At 37.8% G+C, this 27,011-nt stretch overlaps 1 protein-coding gene across 5 annotated transcripts in view; it reads right to left on the bottom strand.

The window, feature by feature from the left end:
• Positions 1-27,011, bottom strand: part of LOC114626377 (complement factor H-related protein 4-like) — a 79,944-nt gene that overhangs the window by 40,096 nt on the left and 12,837 nt on the right. For 2 of the 5 annotated variants that reach the window (XM_028773763.1, XM_028773765.1), the window contains exons 2-3: positions 16,496-16,669; positions 14,094-14,288 (exon numbers count right to left, since the gene is read on the bottom strand). The exons of 1 other annotated variant lie outside the window; for it this stretch is intronic. In XM_028773763.1, the coding sequence (XP_028629596.1) occupies positions 14,094-14,288; positions 16,496-16,669 (369 nt within the window). Of the gene's footprint in view, positions 1-14,093; positions 14,289-15,276; positions 15,294-16,495; positions 16,670-27,011 lie in introns of those variants that run through there. 2 more of the 5 variants (XM_028773764.1, XM_028773766.1) reach the window with 2 other exon arrangements.

Genomic DNA, 27,011 nt, shown 5'->3' with positions numbered 1-27,011 from the left:
CTTGGGCAAACATAACTTGTTCAAGTGCAGGCCATGCCAGCCAGAAGACCAGGTGTGCTCTCCATCCACGGAACTCTTCCACTTCTCTCTAAATTCAGTTACCACAGACCAAATCTGCCACCATCCCTTCTCTCCTACCACTCACCTGCTATGTTGGGCCTTAGTCCTAAATTTAAGAAGATATCCTCCTCGGCTCAAGTTCTGGTTGTGCCAGCAAGAAGAATAAGTAGGCCACCTGCCCGTAGAACTTTCTACTTCCCTGATTCTCTAAAACACAATCTGACACTATTCTTTTACCCTTTAACCCCTTAGTTCATACCCCCAACTCGAGTGGGCATCCTCTGCTCAATTATATGTCACACCAGGGAGAAAAGCAGGAAGGCAAACTTGGTCAGATACTCCCTACTAGACCAGAGGCTATACCAGCCTTCAGAAATCTAGGTAGGTCTCCTGCCCAAAGACCTCCTCTACTTATTATGTAACCACCACACTTTATCTGCAATCACCCTTCCCTTCCTAATTTCTGTGTCCCAGCTTCCAAGTTGGGCTTCTGCTTGACCAAAGGCTATGCTAGGAGTCTGGTCTACAGACGTACTTGATTCTTTCAGTGCTCTCCTTCCTATGCATAGCCACCCTCCTTTCCTAATTGCCTTGTTATAGGCCCCAAATTGTGTCAAGAACTCTGTCACAGGTCACAAAGACCAGAAGAATAGACAGGAAGTAGAATCCAACCAACAAAATGCCTGTCCAACAAAGACAGACTCAGAAATCAGCAACTAGACTTGTAATCACTCTAAACCTAGACTGTAGATGCCAGTTTAAGGAAACAGTCAATAATAGTGAGTCAATAGTGAGGGCAAAATATCATAATCAGAGTAGCAATCCCTGAATATTTCAACACAGCTGAAAAACAAGGAAAAGACCTTAAAACCATCTTTATGAACATTATGGTGGTCGTTAAAGAGGATGTGAATAAATCTCTTAAAAGAAGTGAGGGAAAGACAAACCAAAAATTTGAGGAAATGAGAAATCTCTTAAAGAAAGCCAAACAAAACATACAGTTGAAGGAAATGAATAAAATTGTTCAAGACCTAAAAATGGAAATAGAAGCAATAAAGAAGGCACAAACTCAGGAAATTCTGGAAATGAAATGTAGAAATGAATGTAGGTAAGCAAACGACAACTACAGAAGTAAGCTTCACCAACAGAATATAAGAGATAAAGGAGGGAATCTTGGGTGTTGAAGATATGATGGAAGAAATAGATATATTAGTCAAAGAAAATGTTAAATATGAAAAATTCCTTACACAAAACATTCAGATAATCTGGGACAGTATTAAAAGGCCTAATAAGAATGAGAATAAGAATTAAAAAAAGGAGACGATTCTCAACTTTAAGGGCCACAATATTTTCAACAAAATCATAGAAGAAAGTTATAAAATGCATATAAACTATAAGAAACATGGAGAACACCAAAAGTTGGACCAAAAGAGAGAGTCCCCTTGCCACAAAATAATAAAAATTGAACCATATAGACCAAGGGAAAAACATTAAAAACTACAAGGAAAACAGAGCAAGTAACATATAAAAGCAGATCTATTAGAATTACACCTGACTTTTCAATAGAGACTCTAAAAGCCAAGAGAGCCAAAGTAGATGTCTATAGACTATAAGAGACCACAGGTGCCAGCCCAGACTATTATACCTGTCAATACTTTCAATTACCATAGAAGGAGAAAATACATTCCACAATGAATTCAAATTTAAATAATATCTACAATAAAGCCATACAGAAGATACTAGGAGGAAAACCCCAACACAAGGAGGCTAACTACAGTCATGAAAACAGAGGTATTGAATAATTCCATTGGACCAAAATGAAAAAATTAAAGCAGACACATCACTATCATCATCATTGTCATCCTCCTCCTCCTCCTTCTTCCTCCACAACCACCACCACCACTGCTACCATCATCAAAATAACAGGAATTAACAACCATTCATCATCATTATCTCCAAATGTCAATGTTCTCACTTTCCCAAGAAAAAGACATAGATGAACAGAATGACTGTGAAAGCAGGATACATCCTTCTGCTCCATACATGGAACACATGTCAACATCAAAGATAGATACTCCCTCATAGTAAAGGGTTGCAAAAAGATTTTGCAAGCAACTGAACATAAGAAGCAAACTAAAAAACTTAATCAAAATTAAACAGACAGTGAAAGTCAAATCATAGTAATCAAAGGAAAAATCCACCACAACACAATTTTAATTAATTCTTAGCATCTATACTCCAAATGCAAAGACACTCATGTTTGTAAGAGAAACATTACCGATGCTTAAAATACACATTAACCCTAACACATTGATAGTGCGAGACTTCAATACCCTACTCCCTCCATTGGACAGCTGATCCAAAAAAGAAAAAAAAAGCTAAATAAATACCTGAACTAACAAACATTTATAAACCAAATGTACCTAACTGATACCTTCAGAACATTTCATCCAAACAGAAAATAATATACCTTCTTCTAAGTATCTTAAGAGCCTTCTTCAAAACTGACTACTACCATGATCAAGTAGGCCTAATTCCAGAGATGCAGGGATAGCTCAACATATGACAATAATTCAATGTAATTTACCATATAAACAAATTGAAAGAAAAAGCTACATGATTATCTGATTAGATGATTAAAAATACTTTGAAAATGTCAAACACTGAAAATAAAAGTCTTGAAGTGATTAGGGATACAAGGGACTTAACTAAACATAATAAAGGCAATCATGCAACTTCAAATTAAACTGAAGAATATTCAAAGCAATTGATCTAAAATCAGAAACAAGACCAGCTATTCAATCCCTCCATGTCTATTCAATACAGTACTTGAAGTTCTAACCAAAATAAGCCATAACTGAAGGAGACCAAGGGGATACAAATTTGACAGGAAGAAGTCAAAGTATTGTTATTTGCAAATGATATTATAGTATATATAAGCAATCCCCATAGAAGAGGCTGAATACACAATTATCTAAAAAAAAAAATTGTATCCCTGCTTTACGCCAATGACAGTCAAATTGAGAAATAAATTAGAAAAACAATACCATTCACAATAGCCACAGGTAATATAAAATATACTGGGGCAAGCAAGCAAAAGACTTGTATGAAAATGAAAACTTTGTCTTTGAAGTAATAAATCAAATATCAGAAGATGGAAAGATTTCCCATGCTTATAGATTGGTAGGATTGGCCATCTTACCAAACACAATATACATATTCAAGCAATCCCCATCTGAATTCAAACAGAATTATTTACAGACCTTGAAAGAACAGTACTTAACTTTGTATGCAAAAAAAAAAAAAGAACCCAGATAGGTTTAAACGATCCTGTATGATAAAAGAACATCATCCCTGCTTTCATGGTATACAGTAGAGTAATGTAATAAAACTGCATAGTATTGGCCTAAACATGGGTTAATGAAAATGAATCAAAGACTCAAACATAAATCCGTATACCTATATACAGCTGATTTTGATAAAGCAGTCAAAAATACAGAATGAAAAAGGAACACATCTTTAATAAATGGTGCTGGTGTAATTGGATATTTAAATTTAGAAGAATGCTTTTGTATACTTCAAATGTTGATTTTTATACCAGATGAGTAAAGACTGGGACTTTGGCATAGTCATTTTTATGAAGCATCACTTTTTCTTAAGTATTTTGTAAACATTCTTCTCCATCATCTTCTAATTGGTCAATAAGGAGCTGATCAGCCAATTAGAAGAGAGTAGTTTGGCACTTTCAATTCCAGTGTGTGTGTGTGTGTGTGTGTGTGTGTAGGGGGGAGAATCCCAAAGAGGTCAGAGAGAGAGAGAGGAAAAAAACCACAATGAAGAAATAGGAGAGGTTGTCATGAGACAAGACGGTCCAGGAGAAGTCATGAAGAGTAGGTCACCAAGGGATTCGCCATGGAGCAGAGCAAACTAGGGTGAGTCTCAAACTGCAAGTAACATAGAGCCTGTGGCTGTGAGATTAATAGCTTAGAGGATAAGAATAGCTCAGAACCTACACACCTTAGGTTTACAGCTTGTTAATAAACATACCAAGTTTCTGTGTCATTCATTCAGCAGCTGGAATGGGCTGGAGTGAGTGTAGAAATGCCTTGCATTTGGGAGCAAAAGGGAAGTAGGAAATCCCCCCAAGTAGTACATTTACAGCTCTTGGACCTGTTTCTTCCTACCGATTTGCCTCATTTAGCCTTGATAAAAGGGATTGTGCCTAGTCATATTATTCCTTTAATGCCATGTTTTGATACCCATTGGAGGCCTGCTGTTTTCTGAAGAAGGTGTGGATTTAGGAGAGAGGTGTGGATCTGGGAGGAATGGAAGTGAGAGAACTGTGTTTGGGATGTATCATATGAGGGAAAAATAAATGAAAAATGATCATGAAATGAGAATTTCTGATATGAATCATTAAAATGAATACTTTGCTATCATTGGCCAACAGCACCTCAGCTAAGAATGTTTGTGCCTAACTTCCATCTTAGTGCGTGGATTTTTCTGGCTGTGTAGAGCTTATACATGCTGTCACAGGGTTGACTGTGCAGCAGTGGATGAGCACACACATAGGAGTAGAGGGGCAGCACAGATTGGATTTGATGTTTTATTTAGGAACACAAAGTTGGGTGGATTTGGCCAGAGGACAGGTGTGGAAGGAGCTGTCGGGGGAGGGAGGTGAATACAGTCAAAGCATAATGTGAAAAATTCTCAAAGAGCTAATAAAAATGAGAAGAGTAAAAAGTAAGCATTTGTTTTTTGAGAGACTCAGAGAATGTAAGTTGAGCTGTGATTGTGAGGAAATACTTGTGAAGAACAGCTACAATATACAAAGTAGTCTCAAAATTCATTAAAACCAACAGACAGCAAAGATAAAGTGGACAAAGCTTGGAAGAATTTTTTTTTTTAATAGAAGACAGACAAGTGGCAAACATGCAGAGGGAGGGTTTTGTCCCATCACGACTGAGATGTCAACACTAAAGGCTTAGCAGAAGGTAATGAAACAGCTACTTTCCAAGAGTTTTCATATATGAGTATAGAAAGAACCATTACAGAAACCTTACATCTATCACTGATCCAGTAACTCAATCCTACCGAGGGAGAAAAGCAAGTAAAGTCTGCTCCAGTTGTAAAGCCTGTCTGCTACAATCATGATCAGCAAGGAAGATATTCCTAAGGGTGCGGGTGCTATAATAGAATGTGTGTGTGTGTGTGTGTGTGTGTATGTATATATACAGTTGCAACCAAAAGCTTTATAATTGGATGTAAGTCCCAATCAGTAACAGTGAATTCATTCATGCTCCCGTAAATGTAGCCAATTACCTTAAAGGAGAACATATTACTGCCATTTTCCTAAACCATTACAATTTCTCAGAGCATTGTTAATTCTTATATACAAAGATATATGGTGCGCACTTCATCAAAGAGGCATACGTGTTTTTTTACTTCAGAAATCCAAAGCTTTTCAAAACTCAGAAAACAAATGACTGTGGACTGACCTATCCTAGTTAATTCATCTAAAAGACAATAACTACAGCAGAGGCTTGGGGTTCATCATGGAAGAAGGAACAGAAAGATTATGAGAGCCAGAAAATGAAGATATCTAGATTCTGTTACAAGACAGTATCTTCTATAAGTGATAGGAAAATTGTACTCATGAAATCTCAGAAATACATTTATCTAAATGAGTTCAGTAAAATACCAGTTGACATACCAACTGATATGGGGAATTTTCATAATTACTACCATTCGATAAAAGATATGTGTAAGCAATGTTTGCTAAGAGAGGAAAATCACTTTTCTTTAAAATGAGTCCCAGTAACTTATCCAATCCCAAGTGATCAGGCCTAAAAATGTACTTTCAAGCGGCACTAAATGAACTTAGAAGGTTGTGTGTGTATCATGTATGTGTGTAGAATCATTATAAAGGTTGTGTGTGTATCATGTATGTGTGTAGAATCATTATAAAGGTTGTGTGTGTATCATGTATGTGTGTAGAATCATTATAAAGAAGATGAGGTAATTAACTTGAGAGAGGAGGAAAGTAGAGGTGGTGGCAAAGAGGTGACAAAATGATGCAAATATAGTACTCATGTATATGAGATAGATTTCAAAAAATTAACATGTCTCTCAACTCTTTACCAGAGAAGTTTTACTTGTAGTGCATTTCATTTAACATGTGGACCTATAAGTGATCCACATGCATAGAATAAGACACTGGAATTTTCATTCCTATATGTGCTATACTTATTACATTCAGAGTGATTGTGGAAGCATGCACATGTTCAAGCTAGGTCAACTCCAGGATATAGAGGGGAGGTGGGTGCAGGTTCCCATCTAAAGCAGAGAAGCTATTTGCAATCAATAGCTGCTGGTAGAGAGACGTTTAGTTTAAAACCACATCTCTATAGGCCAGCCACACTCCAGTGTAATACCACACATCCAAAAACCATAAAAACAGTAAAATCTTGAATTCAAGTGTGGTTCAAGAATTAATAACAGAAAACAGGTTGTTGGGGCCTATACCTGGGAGTATCTCAGATGATTGAATATGATTAAACTGTACTATGTGAAAATTTCAAAGAAGTATAAAAAAGAAAATTATCAAAAATTAAAACTAATTTAAATATCTCATATAAGCAAAAATAAGTCAAAAATATTAATTACTTTGGGCTCATTGAGTATTAAAATACACATATTTTAAATAAATATTTAAAACTCATAAGAGGAGACATGCCATGCAAGAAAGTATTCACAAATTTTACCAAGGAATTGTATCCTAAATATGTAATCATTTTAAAATAAATTTCCAAATATTTAATTAAATGCAAATTTTTAGATGATTGCCATTCATAGTCTAATAGGAAGATAAAATTAAAGTCCAGTGTTGTACTCCTCAGTGGTTGTATTTATAACCTAAATCCCTTGATTTTTTTGAAGGAAGCAAGTTAACTGGAAGTTTGCTTATTGCTATTTGAATGGAAAATATCCCAGATAGTCTGAAAATTCACATACAGTAACAGCTACGTGCACCCATAATACTCTTTAATTCCAGTTTTCTTAGATATTTATCTAAGAAATATTTTGTAAAGAGTAATCCAACGAATTATGTTTAATTCTTCATAAATTGCTCAAACTATTGTCACTATTTAAAACAGCCAAATGCTCCTTGAAATGTATATACATAGCCAAATTATTTTGTATCTATGTAAAGATTTTTGTTCTCAAATAATAATCAATTATTATATACATCATAACATAGAAGAATAACACAGAAAAATGGAATTAAGTTAGAAAACATGATGCATAAGTCTATTGATATGATGAGGTAGAAACACAACACTGTACTAGCAAATGTCAAAGCTATTACCTAGAGTAGTGGAGGTTGTAGAAAAATTTAAATCTAGCAACACGGCTGCTTTAGCCAGGGATCACATCCCAAGACCTCCTAGGTCTATATGATCCAGTCGGAATGCAGAAACACTTTGCATTACAGTATGATCTGGTTGGAATGTAGACAAGTCCTTAGTACAAACTTTTAATTCTACAACAATGGAGATAAGGTTAGCATGTAGAAGGAAGCAGCCATCTTGAAAGTGATATCTAATCAAAGAGCAGATGAAGTGATGAATCAGAGAAAGATATGACAGAATGAATCAGAGACAGGATATGCCTGACTCGTAAAAGAACAACACAGGAAAGAGAGGCTACATAAGAGGAGATAAAACCAGAGAGGGAGAGGGGAAGAGAGGGAGGGACAGACAGACACACAGAGAGAGATAGAAAGAGAGAACAGTTTTATTGGGACAGTTTTACAGAGACAGGACACAGGTGAAGACAGAATGAGCCAGAGAATATGAGAAGGAGACAGAAGAGTAGAAGATATTGTCAAAGTTAATATGAGGCCAAGTAGAAAAATTCAGTTCAAAGACAAGAGAAGCCAGGTTGAATCAGTCAGTTTGGAAGGTTAGATTGTACAGAGACTAGAAGCTTCCAGGTCTAGGTCTGGAAGAGAGACTTAGAATGGAGAAAGAAAAACTCTGGGTCCAGTCCAAGCCGTTTACATTCACAGGTTTGGCATAGCTCTCACCTCATCCCTTCATCTGATGAAATAAAGGCTACGTTTAAAGGAAATGGGCACAGGCTGAAGAGGAAGGGAACAAGAGAAATTTCTCAGATGATTAAGACTGTTTCTGTCTGGGAATATGAACATATATGCATGCTCACTTTTCTTTTTTAAAAATAAATTTAATTACATAGTTTTTACATTCCAGCAACAATTTCTCTTCTGTCTACACATACTAGCTCTCCCACATCTCCCCTCTTCCCCAGATCCACAGCACCACTGTTTAATCTAAGTACACACAGGACAAAGCTAGACACAATAACTAAGGGAAAAGCCCTCATATTGAGGCTGGACACAGAACCCAATAGGAGGAAAACAATCTCAAGAGCAGGCAAAAGAGGCAAAACACTCACTCCCACTGTTAGTCACCAAGCTAGCAGCAGTAACATATACTCAGAGGACCCGGATAAGATTCATTCATGTCCACTGGTTGCCGTTTCAGTCTCTGAGTCCATACGAACACTGCTGAGTTGATTCAATGGGCCATGTTTTTCTGGTGTCTTCCATCTCCTCTGACTACTACAGTCTTTCCTTTCCTTCTTCCTCAGGGGTCCCCAGTCTCCTAGTGAAAGAACTTGATGGAGATCTACAGTTTAGAATCTCTCTGCATTATGTCTGGCTGTGGGTTTTCTGTACCTGTTCCCATCAGCTACCAGAGGAAGCTTATCTGTTGGCAACTAGGCAAGCATCTGATCTATGAGTATACCACAACATCATTAGGAATCATTTCATTGATTTATTTTTGTTCTTTTATGTTTGGTTCTATGCTAGGTATCTGGAATATCCAGTCTCTGGTTCCTGTTCCCCCAGACAGTGTAGAGCATGGACTTCCCTCTGTGACCTGAGCCCCAAATTAAACTAAATATTAGTTGGCTAGTTCCACATATTCTGTGTAAAACTGGTAGGCAGGACAGATTATAGGTGGAAGATTTTTGTTACTGAGTGGTTTCCAGGTTTCTATTTCCTGCAGAGCCAAGGAGAATAGAGTGTAGGAGTGAAGGCTCTAAGCTTATATCAGACTGACCTGCCTACTAGTTCAGTGAACTGAGTGGATATTATCCTCAGCAATGGGTCCCTACTATCAGTTTTAAGAGGGTGCTCTTCTGTCCTAGCCTCAGTCTGGGTTTTTAAAGATGTCTAAGTGCTATCCTTAGCCAACAACTAAACTGACATAACTCAGTCTCACTACTGAAAGCCTTGTCTGACTATAAAAAAGGGTCAGCTCAGACTCTATACTTTTCATTACTATGAGTTCTTTCTAGGGTCAACCTCATAGATTCCAGAAATTTTCACTGTACAAGGTTTTCATACTGTCTCCTCACAAAGACTCCCAATTCCAGTTGTCTGTCTCATACCCACTCTCTCCATTCTTCCCCAGCCTACCTGTTCTCTCATGCCCCAGTCCCCACATTCTCCAGTCCACCAGCAGAATCTATTCTATTTCTCCTTCATGAGTAGGTTGATATTTTCTCTTTGTAGAAACACTTCCTATTTACCTAACCTCCCTGAACCAAAGATTGTAGCTTGGTTATCATTTACTTAATATCTAATAGCTAATATCTGCTGGATGGAAAACCATCCAGGAAGCTTGGTAAAGTAGAGGAGGTTGAGACCAGGAGACTCAGTGGGCATACACCTGAGACTACTCCCTGCCAGATTCCTGGCCTGGAACATGTGCCTCACTCCTCACATAAGGAAATGTGATCTATGGTCACATAGGCCAAGAACAGAGTTCTCTATGATACTGAGTGAGGCCCTGAGGGCTTAGCCAATAAAGTTCCCTTATCAGATGTTCCTTCTTGCAAAAGGTATTTAATCTCAGGTCTATTCTGAGAAGGAGGTACTGTTTAGGTATGCATCCATTTTCTGCCATGAAGAGTCAATAAACAGTTTAGATCCATGGACCATTTATTTCATCACGATCTGCCATGGGGAGCCATGGAGAAGGCCTTCACCTACAGAGCCACAACTTAACTCTTTGGTAGAAGGCCTCTCTGTGCTTCTAGCCTGCCTCTGCCAAGCTAAGGACAATGACCGCTGAGATAAGCCAGTGCTCCCCTTTTCTGATGCTGTCTCCAGTGGGTCCTGACTTCATTCTCAGCTCTTTCATGACTCCCAGCAGTGCCTGAATATCCAAGAGTCTGAAAATCCCTTAGCCCGAGCCTTGTTTCAGGCTTGGGGACGCCTGAACAAACTCTGGCTTTCCCATATCTCAGACTGCACTTTCCCTACAGCCTGGCACCTGTCCTGGCAGCAGTGTGGGATAAGCGCAGTCAAACACCCCATGTTCAGAGCCTCCTCATGGGTATGCACCCACAAATATCCACATATAAATGAATATGTGCCATATTTGCATTTTTGGTCTGGGTAAACTCAGTCAGGATGATTTTTAATAGTACCATTCATTTTCCTGTAAATTTCATTATGCCATGTTTTAAAAGATGCATTTGTATTTCCATGTTTACTGGTCTAAAAGCTGAAATATCTACAACAGAATAATGGGAAAAATGGGGTACATTTGTACAATGTAATATTATTTATAGTTAGAAACAGGTAAAATTTTATCATTTCCCACAAGATAGCAAATAATGAATATTTGAAAAGATTATGCCATTTAATTAACTGTTGAAAAAAACCTTGCTGTGTAAATGTACCACATTTTCTTTATTCATTCTTCTGTTGAGGAACATCTAGGTTAGTTCCAGTGTCTGGCTACTATGAATAAAGCTCTGATGAACACAGTTGAGTCCCTGTATTAGGATGGAGTGTAGACCCAAGAGTTGTATAGCTGGGTCTTGAGGTAGATCCGTTCCCAATTTTCTGAGGATCTCCCATATTGATTTCCATAATGGCTGTACAACTCTGCACTCTGCACAACAATGAAAGAGTGTTCCTCTTGCCCCACATTCTCATCAGCATGAAGCTATCACACGTGTGTTGAGCTTAGCCATTCTGACAAGTGGAAGATATAATCTCAAAGTAGTTTTGATTTTCGTTTCCCCAGTCACTAAAATTGTTGAATATGTCTTCAAGTATTTTTCAGCCATTTGAGATTTCCCTGTTGAGAATTCTTTGTTTTCATATGTTCCTCATTTTAATTGGATTGTTTAATTTTTAAAATCTAGTTTCTTGAGTTCTTTATATATACTTGAAATTAGACTTCTATAGTATGTGAAGTTGATAACAGTGTTTTCACATTCTGTAGGCTTCCTCTTTGTCTGATTGATGATTGACAGTGTTCTTTGTTTTGCAGAAGCTTTTCAGTCTCACGAGGTCCCAGTTATTAATTGCTGATCTTAGTGCATGTGATACTGGTGTTTTGTTCAGAAAGTTTTCTCCTGTGCCAATGTGTTCAATGTGTCCAGTTTCTCTTCTATCAGGTTCAGTGTGTCTGGTTTTATGTTGTGGTCTTTGATCTACTTGGACTTGAGTTCTGCACATGGTGCTAGTTATAGACCTGTTGGTATTCTGCAACATATAGACATCCAGTTTCACCAGAACCATATGTTGAAGATGCTTTCTTTTTTCTATAGTACATTCATTTTTCAATACCACTGACCTGAACACTAAACATGTGTATACTAATACTTGAAATAAAATTAGTTTTCAAGGTGAGTCCTTGAAAATTGAGCATAAAACTGTCATTTAAAAAACTTTTGATTGATTGTTTATTATTTTCACTTTATAGATCCCAACTCCACTCCTCTCCTCTCTGTCTCTTTTTGTATCCACTTTCTCCCTTTGTAACCACTCCCAAAACAATAACAAAACAGACAGAACAAACCAAAAAAGACTATCTCATAATGGAAGCTGTATAGTCTGTCACAGTATACAGTTTTATTTACACATATTTATATGCAAATGTTCATTACATTGAGTCATTGGTGTGGTTGGAGGCAGCTGGTTTCTGTTACACTATCAATACTGAATTCTCATAGGGAGTTCTTTCAGATATCCTACTGTTACCCTGTGTCATGGAGATCCTGCAGCTTCAGATCTGCAAAATCAGCCCTTTTGCATGATTGAGCAGTTGACAGATGAGGTAGACATTGGAGTGGGCCAATTTAAAGCCTTGGATTTGGGCCTGGGAGGTAGCTAAGTTTGTCTTCCAGCTAACCGACCTGCACCAGCACCACCAGGGCAAGCTCTCCAACACTGCCCTGGCTAGCTTATCTAATGCTGTGACTGGAAAAGGGCAGAGTCAACTTTCCTTCATCCATGACCTCAGGGCAGGCTCACCCACACCCATGACACCAGAGCCAGCTCTGCTCTGCTGTCCAGGTGAGGTGCAGGGTCCACTCTCAGGATTGCTGCTGCTGGTGAGAGGCAGGAGCAGCGTTTCTGCTCTCATGACTCCAGGGAAAGCTCTGGACAGCTGGAGTTGACTAGGGGTGAGGGATGGGTGAGGGTATCAGCTCCATATCTAGGCCACTTCACAGCACACAAGTGGTGTGGCCAGCTTTGCATTGGACATTGAATTTGTCCCAGGTGGCAGACCAGATGAGACTCTTCAGTTGTAATATGAGCCACAGAGAGCAACACAGAACCCTGTAGCTGCAAAGCCATGAACCCATACCTGGACCTCAGCCATAGCATGAACTTGGTTTTCACCATGGCCTCAGGTGCCTGGACTGGCTACTTAAACAGGCTGTCCCTCTCTACCCTTGCTTCTCTAATTCTATCATTCCTGATGCTCTCAAACTGTTCTGTTTTCCTTTTTTCTGTTCTATCTATCTACCAAATACTTGCATATTTTAGTGGCTCCCACTGTGGACAAGCCATGTGACCAGCTGGATTCCTCTTCTCATGAGTCATTTGCTTTAAGATCTTCTTGAATTACTTGAGAAACAAGAACAACAAAACCCGAAAGTAATCTACATAGATAGATCTACATAGGATGAAAAAATGCATAACTATGAAAAAGCAGTGATTTTACATAAATTGGTCCATTTAACAAAGACTCTAAAGAGAATATGTAAAATTAAAATTATGAATAAAACTAGCATGAAGGGAAGACTACTAAATTAAATTCAGAACATATTTTAAATAAATATGTTCTGAATAATCATTAATCATATGTAATTCATTTCTTGAATATATCAATGATGTGTGTTCCTATTATCACATGTTGAATTCTACACAGTACTAGTATAATTGTTCTGAATCAAATAACAAAGTGATTTCAAAGTATATAGTACAATAAGTTAAAAAAATACTCAGTGTTTTGTTGTATTATGGCTTAATGTTTACTACGTGTGTTTGCTTTGTTATATACTTATCAAGATTCTACAGTATACACTACACAAACTTGAAGCAATGAAGGATTTGCCACAGTTAATTTAATTGTGACAGGAAGTCATTGGCAACTTGTGATCTCAGAGAACTTTACTTACTGATAAGGATGGATTTAGGTGGAGGGGACCAATACTTTCTGTACATGTAATTGTGTCTGAACTATGTAACAGGTTGAAGCAAGAGTAAGACTTGACTTTTAAAGACTGATCTGGTACATAGCTTCTGTCCCATTGTAAAATTCCCTCATTCTCTACATAATGTAAACCACATTGCCCTAAATCTTTAAAATGACAAATTAAAAACATAAAATACTTATTTATTCAAAAAACTAAATTTAAATGTATCTTTTCAATAGTTAACTGAGCTTGTGACATTAAAAAATAAAACCAATGCTCAATATATAAAATGAGCAGAAAGCAATAAAAGAATTATTATAGTCCCCAGTTTTATGTGCTTTTCGTGCAGAGCTGTTTCCAGATGACAGTTATCGTTGGTCACAACCTCTTCTGTTGGTCAAGTTTTGTCACTAGAAATTTATCTCTATTATGTATGTGTTCCTCTCTTTCCAAGTTTTGATAGAATTAAACATGATGTAATATAGACATTGACTTACTGAGGCATGGCACTGCAGGCTCCCACCCTTGTGCTGTGCAATGAAGGTAGTCCCAGTATGACCCTGAAGGCGTCGAAAACCCATTATCACAGTAATAGCTATAATCCTGTCCTATAGGTACTGGGAAGTAGGGTCTCCGTCTTTCTTCATAATATAGACGTCCATATTTGAATTGTGGAAAATCACAAGGTTTCACTTGCAAAAATAATTAAAACAAACAGAAAAACACCTGAACATTAAATAACATTCAGTTGGTTAAAATATCTACATGAGAAGGCAGAAGGCATCCAGAACAAGAAACAAACAGAATTCCTACAACTGAAGTATATGAGGATGACTTTTTCATGCAGTCATATTGTATCTTATAGCTTACCAGAGTGATGTATTTGAGATATTTGTTAATATCTAATATAATAACTAGTTATTTATAATTTGACTTGGAACTAAAATCAAATGTGATTACAACATATTGAACTCAGCTTGTATGTTCATATTGAAGTGCTGTATTATTTACTGTATAACAAATTATGTAGGTGTTTTATTAAATCTTTATTCTTCATATTTTACTTAATAATAATTAGCAGCTTTAATATCAGAATACTATTGATTTTTCCATGAAATATGATTCTTCAGAGTACTTCATGCAATATGTGAAAAAGAAAAATTTCATCAAATACCAACAAATGCACACAAAATTTCTATAGCTTTCTTCATTTCATTTTATGTTTTATAAGAGATTTTCAAGAATTTTCTATACATTGTTTACAAATTTAAGTTTCTTTTATCCTACGTGTTCTTCTTTAATAAAATTGAGAATTATACTTTTCATAGAACATCAGTAAATTAAATTAGCTGACTGATTTTTTGAATGGTACCAAAAGGAGACAAGGTTTAAGGTATGAATCCTATTACTAGCTCAGTCCTTTAGCTAATAGGTCTGAAAAGAGAGTACTATACATTTTAAGTAGAAAAGCTATTTAATAAGCATACAGAGATTAGTCTTCTCTACCTTATCCAAAAAAAAAATCAGAAATTACACTGTAAAATAACACAAGTTCAGATATTTTCAGGCCAGAGTCACTCCTGATATATATTTAGGCATATTTGCATTGTGGAATCAACTGTAATAGGGGCTGAGGCACACTTTACCACACTGATTCCAGATATGTAATTGTAAACTTACTCAAAAGTCCATGGCAAGACTGTCATAAGATCTAGGCAGGAGGGTCTACATTCTGTTAGTAAGATGAATTTACATAATGTTGAGCAATCTTCTAAAAACATGTTTGTATTTGTAGGCAACCAACAGCCTCAGCATTAATCAGAGAAGCCTTTCCATTCCAGTGAACTATGACGGCACTACAATTCCAGTAAAGAAGATACTGCAAGAGTGAGAGTATGTGCTTGGTTCTTAACACGACATTTACAGCATCCTCTTCAGTGTTTAATAACATGTGGATAAAGGACCACAATGATTCTTAGAGCTAGAATTTGTGATAATGACTGTGAACTATCTTCTGGGTTCTACATAGCCAGTGTAATCACTAACTCGCAACAAATAAAGATACACAATGAGTCTGCACAAGGATGGTTCATCAGAATCCAGAAATGACTAGAGTAAGATCTCAGGGAGCCATGGCCCTTACATCTGAACTATTTCATGCTGAGAGATGCTTGAAAAGGGGAATCAGTGATTCCACTACTAGTGACTAATTCAGGTTCCAATAGACAGTTATAATAGAAGTGTTACACTTATGTACTGGGATAAACCAAGATCATTATGTCAAAGAGTATGTTCTAAAGCAAAGCTAATTGCTTCCTGTTCACCAGGAAACATACCTAAAAAGAATGATCAACATATAGCATACAGCCCAGAAAAGTCTCGTGATGACTGAGAACCATGACTATCTCTGACAGCACCACATTGATGTAGAGCCAGTAGCCAAGTCATTTTCAAATCTGGCTGACAGAAATGGAAGGATTACAAAGTTTCATTGTGAAGCAATTATTTTTGAAGGATATTTACTACTACAATGCAAGTAAATCAGTAAAATTAATTTCTATATGACAATATGCTGACCCAACAATTTTCTAAAAACCTTGAAAATACTTATTAATTAAAAGCATTCATATGAATATATATACACATTTTAATAGAAGTAGATTATAAATTATTTGTTTTCTAAAATGAGTTTTTAATATTACTTGATATCTTAAGTTTTAATACTACTTAAAATATTATATCACATAAAATATTAATCTGAATTAGAGTGTTCTAAGGATTATACACAAATAAAAAGTCAAATATTTGCTGGTAATGTGTCTCCATTTGTTAAATGTATCTCCACGTTAAAAAGAATTATTTCAGTCCTATGGGGATTAATGATGTGACTGAACCTTACAACTACATCTTGGAGCAGGGATCCATCCAGTACTTGTACACTTTGCAACAGTTCCCTGGGTCGAAGGGTAAAAGCCATCTGTACACTCATATCTTATTTCATCTTCAGCAGTGTAGTTAATCCTGTGAGGTGTGTAGTTACCATTTGGGATATGAGGAGTTTTGCATGTCACTTCTGAAAAAAAAATATAAAATAATTATGTATAAAATTAAGAAAATAAAAACTAAATGGCAGATACTTTTTTTTTTTTTTTTTTACTGAAAACTGTAAAAATCACGTTTAACAAGTCCTTCCTATGGTTGACTTATCAGTCAGGCTTCCTCTCTCTCCTCATGATGTACTTTTGCAGTAACTTAATCATATAGGACATCAATGATTATTTCCATTTTCTAATTTTGACATTGCTATTCTCAACTCTCATTGGGCCTATGTATTAATATTCACAAGGTCTAGCTTCTAAATAGCTGTAAAGACTTCACATTCCTTCCTTTTTAAAGGAAATGTGTCAATTGTCTTACAAGGGAAAACTTACTAAATTAAGAAAGCTGTATCTTTCATCTTACAGGAAAATGTGTAATTTTTTTACTAAAAAAAAAACCCGACTTCCGGTCGCGAGCATAGAGCAGGTCACAGGCAGCAGCTCTGTACCCAACTTCAGAAAACTGAGAGAAAGAGGGCCTCCCAGGAGCTTTAACACAGGCAGCATCCCAAGTAAAAATGAATCACCTGTGATGTCTGCTGTTAGAAGTTCTAATCCAGATGCTGGCCTCCAATCTTATACTAATCAGACCTTTGAAGGGCCACTGACAAGAACATCAAACAGCTAGAGATTGACATCACTAATCTGAAGAAATCCCTCATTTCACTGTCTGAAGAGACCTCCTAAAATCGCAAAGATCCTTATTGGACTTGATTTACTCTATTACAATAGAAAAGGCTGTGTACAGCTCTTGACTGTGTACAGCCCTTAAAGAAGAAGGTTGCCTTTACATAGACAAGACAAGGAGGGTTAAAGAGAGCATGAAATAGGTAGAGAAAGCCCTAAGAAAAATCAGAGAGAGAAAGAGACAGATGAATGCTGGTACAAGAATTGGTTTCCAGCCTCTCCAAGGTTGTCAGCCCTATTTCCTCCCATCTTGGGATCATTATTTGGGTTCTTTTTGCTTATTTCTGCTGGTCCCTGGCCCTCAAATAGGCAGACTAACTCTGTGATACAACAGATAAATAATTTGGTAACAAAACCTACTCAGATACATTATCATAAGTTAGCTATGGAGGACCACGAGACTCAAGATGAGGTTGTTACTTTGTACAGGGTGTTTCCAAAACCCATCTCCACTCAACCTAAAAGGGGGGACTTCTGCCCCTAAACCAAGAAGACAAGGGCCACCCAGAACTCCCTCTGACAGGCGATCTGAATACGTGCTTAGGCTGCGAGGCTAGCACTGCAAGGAAATATAAATAAAAGATAAAAATATCTATCTGGGTTCCCTGAGGGACAAGCCTGACTGCATAGGGGTTGATGTCAAAAGTATCCCCTCTCCAGGAAAAAGACATCAGGATGGATATGGCCCTCATGCCTCACTGGACAACGACAGGGGGACTGGAGCCATTACAAGGTCCCCTTCAAATACTTGAGGTCAGGCCTCTATCCCTGCCTTCGCAAGATTAGAATTGCCACAGCCCTTCTATACTTAGAGAAGGGAGGAGATGTCAGGGACAGCCCTGCTTACACACTGAAGGCCTAAAATCAGCCATAGGCCTAAAATCAGCAATAGGCCTGTCATACATGTATACTAACAAATAAAAGATAAAAATATCTATCTGGGTTCCCTGAGGGACAAGCCTGACTGCATAGGGGTTGGTGTCAAAAGTATCCTCTCTCCAGGAAAAAGACATCAGGATGGGAATGGTTCTCTCATCTCACTGGACAACACATGTCATAGATAAATCACATGACTCATGAATTACTTTTTTTTATATAATTTATTTTTTCTCAAATCGTAATTCATTCACACAGGGGTTATAAACACAGAAAGGCAGGATGTGGGGAAGGGAATGACACAGGAGTGTGGGTGTTCAGGGGGAATACAGATATCTTTCAGAACCGGGTATCGGCTGGGTGAAGGTTCAGGGGATAAGTCACTATGACTCTGCCTATGACTCGCTTGTCCTTATCTAAGTTAGTATTGTCTGCCAAGGCTACCTATTTACAAGGTCTATGGCTACTCAGGCTTGTAAATTTCCATAAAAGCTGCCTGTTTATGTTAGCTTATGGCCATCTGTTTCAATGTTTTTTCCACTGAGACCCAAGACTTGGTGTTAGTATACATTGTATACCTTGTATACCTTGTAATGGCTCCAGTCCCCCTGTCGTTGTCCAGTGAGGCATGAGGGCCATATCCATCCTGATGTCTTTTTCCTGGAGAGGGGATACTTTTGACATCAACCCCTATGCAGTCAGGCTTGTCCCTCAGGGAACCCAGATAGATATTTTTATCTTTTATTTATATTCCCTTGCAGTGCTAGCCTCGCAGCCTAAGCAAGTATTCAGATCGCCTGTCAGAGGGAGTTCTGGGTGGCCCTTGTCTTCTTGGTTTAGGGGCAGAAGTCCCCCCTTTTAGGTTGAGTGGAGATGGGTTTTGGAAACACCCTGTACAAAGTAACAACCTCATCTTGAGTCTCGTGGTCCTCCATAGCTAACTTATGATAATGTATCTGAGTAGGTTTTGTTACCAAATTATTTATCTGTTGTATCACAGAGTTAGTCTGCCTATTTGAGGGCCAGGGACCAGCAGAAATAAGCAAAAAGAACCCAAATAATGATCCCAAGATGGGAGGAAATAGGGCTGACAACCTTGGAGAGGCTGGAAACCAATTCTTGTACCAGCATTCATCTGTCTCTTTCTCTCTCTGATTTTTCTTAGGGCTTTTTCTACCTATTTCATGCTCTCTTTAACCCTCCTTGTCTTGTCTATGTAAAGGCAACCTTCTTCTTTAAGGGCTGTACACAGTCAAGAGCTGTACACAGCCTTTTCTATTGTAATAGAGTAAATCAAGTCCAATAAGGATCTTTGCGATTTTAGGAGGTCTCTTCAGACAGTGAAATGAGGGATTTCTTCAGATTAGTGATGTCAATCTCTAGCTGTTTGATGTTCTTGTCAGTGGCCCTTCAAAGGTCTGATTAGTATAAGATTGGAGGCCAGCATCTGGATTAGAACTTCTAACAGCAGACATCACAGGTGATTCATTTTTACCTGGAAAGGAAAAAGAAGGGAATTCTCAGCGAAATTTCTCTTCCCTGGATATAGATTGTTATTCATCTTATTTATGGTTGGGCCTGGCTTTGTGGGGGTATCTATTTTTTTCATTAATCTTTTTGGTAGCTGGTTAGCTGTGCCTTCTGTGGTATCAGACAGACATATCAATCCTCGGCCCCATAAGGGAACTGGGTCTGGGCCATTCCCTTCAAGGGTAAGAGGGTCCTTCCTCATATCTGTGGCAAAGTTTTGTTGGTCTCAGTGGTGCTAGAGGCAGTCAGCAGCAGATTTGCCATGAGCTTTCAGCTTTAGAGAGATAAAAGTGAACAAGGCATGATGGAGAGTATTTCAGGGGGACTCCTTCTGAGGGGGTACCATTCCTCCTCTTTTGTTTTTAAAGCCAATTTTTCAGAGTTCTTGTAAAATCAGGGCAGAGGCACCAACAGTCACTCCTTCCACACTCAGAGAGTCATGAAGAGCCTGTTTAAGGATATATAAATCTATATTAATAATCTTTTGTCAAAGGACTGTTATAGCCCCACTGACAACTAATCAGACTCTATAATATATCGATTAGTAATAGCTTCTTCTACTTTTTGTGAGATTACCTCTCTTTTGTCAATTGTTGAGGAAAATTAGGATTTACATCTCTCTTGAGAATATTGAACAGACACTTAAACTCTTTTGTGGAGAGCTTAAAATAGGATCTTAGCCAATTAGCAACTCCTAGAAACTTTTGAAAATAATTTAAAATAAGTAAACTCTCTCCCTCTCTTTTTTGAAGACCCTTTATCTGTGTGTTTTTTTAAATTGGATATTATACGTATTTACCTTTCAATGTTATCTCCTCTCCTATTCTCCCCCAAAACCCCTTATTCCATACCCCCTCCTCCTACTTTTCGTGAGGGTGTGCTCCAAACATCCTCCCAGTCCCATCTCCCTGCTCTCGAATTCCCACACAGTAGGGGATCCAAACTTTTGGGGACCATGGCCCTCCACTTTCACTGAAGTCTAACCAGGTCACCCTCAATTCCCTATACAGGTGCATGAGTCCCTCCCTTTGTGCTCTCTGGCTGGCAGTTTAGACTTTGGGAGCTCTGGCTGAAACTTTTGATACTCCTTCTAGAAAGGACCAACACATCCACACTTTGGTCTTCCTTCTTCTATGTGTGTTTTATGTGATCTATACATTGTTTCCTAGAAATTGTGAGCTTTTGGGCTAATATCCACTTATCAGTGAGTGCATACCATGTATGTTCTTTTGAGATTGGGTCACCTCACTCAAGATGATATTTTCCAGCTCCATCCATTTGCCTAAGAATTTCATGAACTCATTGTTTTTAATAGCTGAGTAGTACTCCATTGTATAAATGTACCATATTTTCTGCATCCATTCTTCTGTTGAAGGGCATCTGGGTTCGTTCCAGCTTCTGGCTATTATAAATAAGGCTGCTATGAACATGGTGGAACATGTGTCCCTGTTGTATGTTGAAATGTCTTTTGGGTATATGCCCAGGAGTAGTATAGCTGGGTCCTCAGGTAACACTATGTTCAATTTTCTGAGATACCGCCAGACTGCTTTCCATAGTGGTTGTATCAGTTTACAATCCCACCAACAGTGGAGGAATGTTCCTCTTTCTCCACATCCTCGCCAACATGTGCTATCACCTGTGTTTTTGATCTTAGCCATTCTGACTGGTGTGATGTGGAATCTCAGTGTTGTTTTCATTTGCATTTCCCTGATGACTAGGGATGCTGAACACTTCTTTAGGTGCTTCTCAACCATTCCAGCTTCCTCAGTTGAGAATTCTTTGTTCAGCTCTGTGCTCCATTTTTTAATAGGGTTCCTTGATTGTCTAGAGTCTAATTTATTCAGTTCTTTGTATATCTTGGATATTAGCCCTTTATCAGATGTAGGGTTTGTGAAGATCTTTCCCAATCTGTTGGTTGCTCCTTTGTCCTATTGACTGTGTCCTTTGCTTTACAGAAGCTTTGCAGTTTTATGAGGTCCCATTTGTCAATTCTTGGTGTTAGAGCACAGGCCATTGGTGTTCTGTTCAGGAACTTTTCTCCTGTGCCTATGTGTTCCAGGCTTTTTCCCAGTTTCTCTTCTATTAGTTTCAGTGTGGCTGGTTTTAGGTGGAGGTCCTTGATCCACTTAGACTTGAGCTTTGTTCACAGAGATAAGTATGGATCATTTTTCATTCTTCTACATGCTGACCTCCAGTTGGCCCAGCACCATTTGTTGAAAATGCTATCTTTTTTCCACTCGATGGTTTTAGCTTCTTTGGCAAAGAGCAAGTGACCATAGGTATGGGGGTTCATTTCTGGGTCTTCTATTCTATTCTATTGATCCTCTCTCTTGTCTCTGTCCCAATACCACACAGTTTTTACCACTATTGCTTTGTAGTACAGCTTGAAGTCAGGGATGGTGATTCCCCCAGAAGTTCTTTTATTGCTGAGAGTAGTTTTCGCAATTCTGGGTTTTTTGTTATTCCAAATGAATTTTAAGATTGCTCTTTCTACCTCTGTGAAGAATTGAGTGGGAATTTTGATGGGGATTGCATTAAATCTGTAGATGGCTTTTGGCAAAATAGCCATTTTTACTATATTAATCCTTCCAATCCATGAGCATGGGAGATCTTTCCATCTTCTGAGATCTGCTTTGGTTTCTTTCTTCAGGGGCATGAAGTTCTTGTCATACAGGTCTTTTACTTGCTTGGTTAGGTTCACACCTAGGTATTTTATATTATCTATGACTATTGTGAAGGTGTCATTTCCATAATTTCTTTCTCAGCCTGTTTATCTTTTGAGTAGAGGAAGGCTACTGATTTGCTTGAGTTAAATTTATATCCAGCCACTTTGCTAAAGTTGTTTATCAGGTTTAGGAGTTCTCTGGTGGAAGTTTTGGGGTCACTTAATTACACTATCATATCATCTGCAAATAGTGAGATTTTGACTTCTACCTTTCCAATTTGTATCCCTTTGACCTCCTTGTGTTGCCTAATTGCTCTGGCTAGGACTTCCAATACTATATTAAATAAGTAGGGGGAGAGTGGGCAGCCTTGCCTAGTCCCTGATTTTAGCAGGATTGCTTCAAGTTTCTCTCCATTTAGTTTGATGCTGGCAACTGGTTCGCTGTATATTGCTTTTACTATGTTTAGGTATGGACCTTGAATTCCTGACCATTCCAAGTCTTTTATCATGAAGGGGTGTTGAATTTTGTGAAATGCTTTCTCAGCATCTAGTGATATGATCATGTGGTTTTTTTCTTTGAGTTTGTTTACATAGTGGATTACATTGATGAATTTCCGAATAGAACCAATCCTGCATTCCTGGGATAAAGCCTACTTGATTGTGATGGATAATTGTTTTAATGTGTTCTTGGATTCGGTTCACTAGAATTTTATTGAGTAATTTTGCATCAATGTTCATAAGGGAGATTGGTCTGAAGTTCTCTGTTGGGTCTTTGTGTGGTTTAGGTATGAGCGTAATTGTGGCTTCATAGAACGCATTGGGTAATGTACCTTCTGCTTCTATTTTGTGGAATAGTTTGAAGAGGATTGGAATTAGGTCTTCCTTGAAGGTCTGATAGAATTCTACATTAAAACCGTCTGGTCCCGGACTTTTCTTTGTAGGGAGACTTTTAACGACTGCTTCTATTTCTTTTGGGGTTATGGGACTGTGTAGATCGTTTATCTGGTCCTGATTTAACATTGGTAACTGGTATTTGTCTAGAAAATTGTCTGTTTCATCCAAATTTTCCAATTTTGTTGAGTAGGCTTTTGTAGTAGGATCTGATGATTTTTTAAAATTTTCTCAGTTTCTGTTGTTATGTCACCATTTTCAGTTCTGATTTTATTAATTTGGATACTGTCTCTCTGCCCTCTGATTAGTCTAGCTAAGGGTTTATCTATCTTGTTGATTTTCTCAAAGAACCAGCTCCTGGTTTTATTGATTCTTTGGATAGTTCTTTTTGTTTCTATTTAGTTGATTTCAGCCCTGAGTTTGATTATTTCCTGCTGTCTACTCCTCTTGGATGTATTAGCTTCTTTTTGTTCTAGATCTTTCAGGTGCGTTGTCAAGCTGCTAGTGTATGCTCCCTCCAGTTTCTTTTTGTAGGCACTTAGAGCTATGAATTTTCCTCTTAGCACTGCTTTCATTGTATCCCTTAGATTTTGATATGATGTGTCATCATTTTCATTAAATTCTAAAATGTTTTTAATTTCTTTCTTTATTTCTTCCCTTACCAGATTATCAAGGAGTAGGGTGTTGTTCAGTTTCCATGTGAATGTGGGCTTTCCATTGTCTTTGTCATTTTTAAAGACCAACCTTAGACCATGGTGATCTGATAGGATGCAGGGGATTATTTCAATTTTTTTATCTGTTGAGGCCTGTCTTGTGCCCAATTCTATGGTCTATTTTGGAGAAGGTACCATGAGGTGCTGAGAAAAAGGTATATTTTTTTGCTTTAGGGTGAAATGTTCTCTATATATCTGTTAAGTCCATTTGGTTCATAACTTCTGTTAGTTTCACTGTATCTCTATTTAGTTTCTGTTTCCATAATCTATCCATTGCTGAGAGGGGGGTGTTGAAGTCTCCCACTTTTACTGTGTGAGGTACAATGTGTGTTTTGAGCTTTAGTAAGGTTTCTTTTATGAAAGTCGGCGCTCTTGGATTTGGCACATAAATATTCAGAATTGAGAGTTCATGTTGGTTGACTTTTCCTTTGACAAGTATGAAATGCCCTTCCTTATCCTTTATAATAGCTTTAAGTTGAAAGTCGATTTTATTTGATATTAGAATGGCTACTCCCACTTCTTTCTTAGGGCCATTTGCTTGAAAAATTGTTTTCCAACCTTTTACTCTAAGGTAGTGTCTGTCTTTGTCGCTGAGGTGGGTTTCCTGTAAGTAGCAAAAAGCTGGGTCCTGTTTGCTTATCCAGTCCGTTAGTCTATGCCTTTATTGGGGAATTGAGTCCATTGATGTTAAGAGATATTAAGGAGAGGGTGTTCTTGCTTCCTGTCATTTTTGCTAATAGTGGAGACATCATTTGTGTGGTTATCTTCTTTTGGGTTTGATGGAAAAGCATTATTTTCTTGCTCTTTCTAGGGTATGATTGCCCTCCTTGTATTGGAGCTTTCCTGCTATTATCCTTTGTAGTGCTGGATTTGTAGGAAGATACTGTGTAAATTCGGTTTTGTCATGGAATATCTTGGTTTCTCTGTCTATAGTAATTGAGAGTTTTGCTGGGTATAGTAGCCTGGGCTGGCATTTATGTTCTCTTAGGGTCTATATGATATTTGTGCAGGATCTTCTGGCTTTTATAGTATCTGGTGAGAAGTCACGTGTAATTCTGATAGGTTTGCCTTTATATGTTACTTGGCCTTTTTCCCTTACTGCTTTTAAAATTCTTTCTTTGTTTTGTGCATTTTGTGTCTTGATTATTATGTGACAGGAGGCATTTCTTTTTTGATCTAGTCTGTTTGGCGTTCTGTAGGCTTCTTGTGTGATTATGGACATCTCATTCCTTAGGTTAGGGATGTTTTCCTCAATAATTTTGTTGAAGATATTTACTGGCCCTTTAAGTTGGGAATCTTCACTCTCATCTATACCTATTATCCTTAGGTTTGGTCTTCTCATTGCGTCCTGGATTTCCTGGATGTTTTGTGTTAAGAACTTTTTGCATTTTGCATTTTCTTTGACAGTTGTGTCAATATTTTCTAAGGTATCTTCTGCATTTGAGATTCTCTCTTCTATCTCTTGTATTCTTTTGGTGATGCTTGTGTCTATGACTCCTGATTTCTTTCTTAGGTTTTCTATCTCCAGTGTAGTCTCCCTTTGTGATTTCTTTATTGTCTCTACTTCAATTTTTATGTCCTGGATGGTTTTGTTCAATTCCTTCATCTGTTTGTTTGTGTTTTCTTGTAATTCTTTAAAGGATTTTTGTGTTTCTTTAAGGACTTCATCCTGTTTTCCTGTGTTCTCCTCAAGTTTTTTGATAGTGTTATTTATTTCCTTCTTATAGTCCTCTATCATCATCATTAGAAGTTATTTTAGATCTGGTTTTTGTTTTCCTGGTGATATGGAGAGTTCAGGACTTTCTAATGTGGGAGAACTAGGTTCTGATGATGGCAAGTACCTTGGGTTGCTGATGTTTATGTTCTTGCACTTGCCTTTTGCCATCTGGATCGCCTTTGTGCTATCTGTGCTGTCTCTGACTGGAGCCTGTATTTCCTATTATCTAGGTTGTGTCAGAACTGTTTGGGATGAGTTTTGCTGCTGGGGTTAGAGCTGAGGCCCAAGATCTGCTAGGTGCTTAGGCGGAAACCAGGAGGGATTGGGTGAAGTATTGCCACTTCCTAGCCTAAGACACTGCTTTGGTTAGAGCTCCTGGGATCCCTGCTTCCCCTGGGTTTTGTGAGATTGGGTGCAGAGCTGATTCCCGGGATTTGCCGAGTGCTCAGGCTCAGACTAGAAGGAACCCATGCTCCGGGCCAGGAGTGAATTCCTGGGTCCCAGTCAGTCCCGGTTGCTCCCTGTTTGGGGCAAGTGCTGGTTTTTCCTTACCTGGGATGCTGCCTGAGTTAAAGCCCCTGGGAATCCCTCTTTCTCGTGGTTTTCTGGGGTTAGGTACAGAGCTGCTGCCTGTGACCTGCTCTATCGAATTACTTTTTATTAATTAAAATAACTGCATAAGGAGACACGACCGGTATGGACAGAAAAACAATTAGAATACAAACACCTGAAGAATATGAGGATATCTTTCTTCATGAAACCATATTATATCTTACAGCTCACCAGAGAACTGGCTCAAGGATATTTATTAATATCCAATTCAATAACTGCTTATTTAAAATTTGAATTAGAACTGAAATCTGATATAATTACATTACTTTAAGCAATCTTGTAACATTGTAAACTGCTACATGGTTCATTCTATTAATTAGTTTATATGTAATGTTTCCATAAATTTTTCCTATTCATGTACTTATTTATAAAAAATTACTATTCACTATCAGAATAGTATTAATTTCCATGGAGTATGATTCTACTTGAGAAAACATTATACATGTCAAAAGAATTCTAAAAAATACCTACAAAAGCACACAAACTTACTATAGTTTCCTTATTCATTTTATTTTTGTATTATAAGATAAATTTTCATGAGTTTTCCATATATTTGGCATTTTCATAGATCAACAGCAAATTAAATTATTTCACTGAGATTTCTTTTTGTGTGAATCTGTCTTCAT

Source organism: Grammomys surdaster, unplaced genomic scaffold, assembly GCF_004785775.1.
Source record: "Grammomys surdaster isolate TR1022 unplaced genomic scaffold, NIH_TR_1.0 234, whole genome shotgun sequence".
Classification (NCBI taxonomy): domain Eukaryota; kingdom Metazoa; phylum Chordata; class Mammalia; order Rodentia; family Muridae; genus Grammomys; species Grammomys surdaster.
Note: the sequence above shows the minus strand (reverse complement) of the source record. Positions and strands in the feature narration are given on the sequence as shown.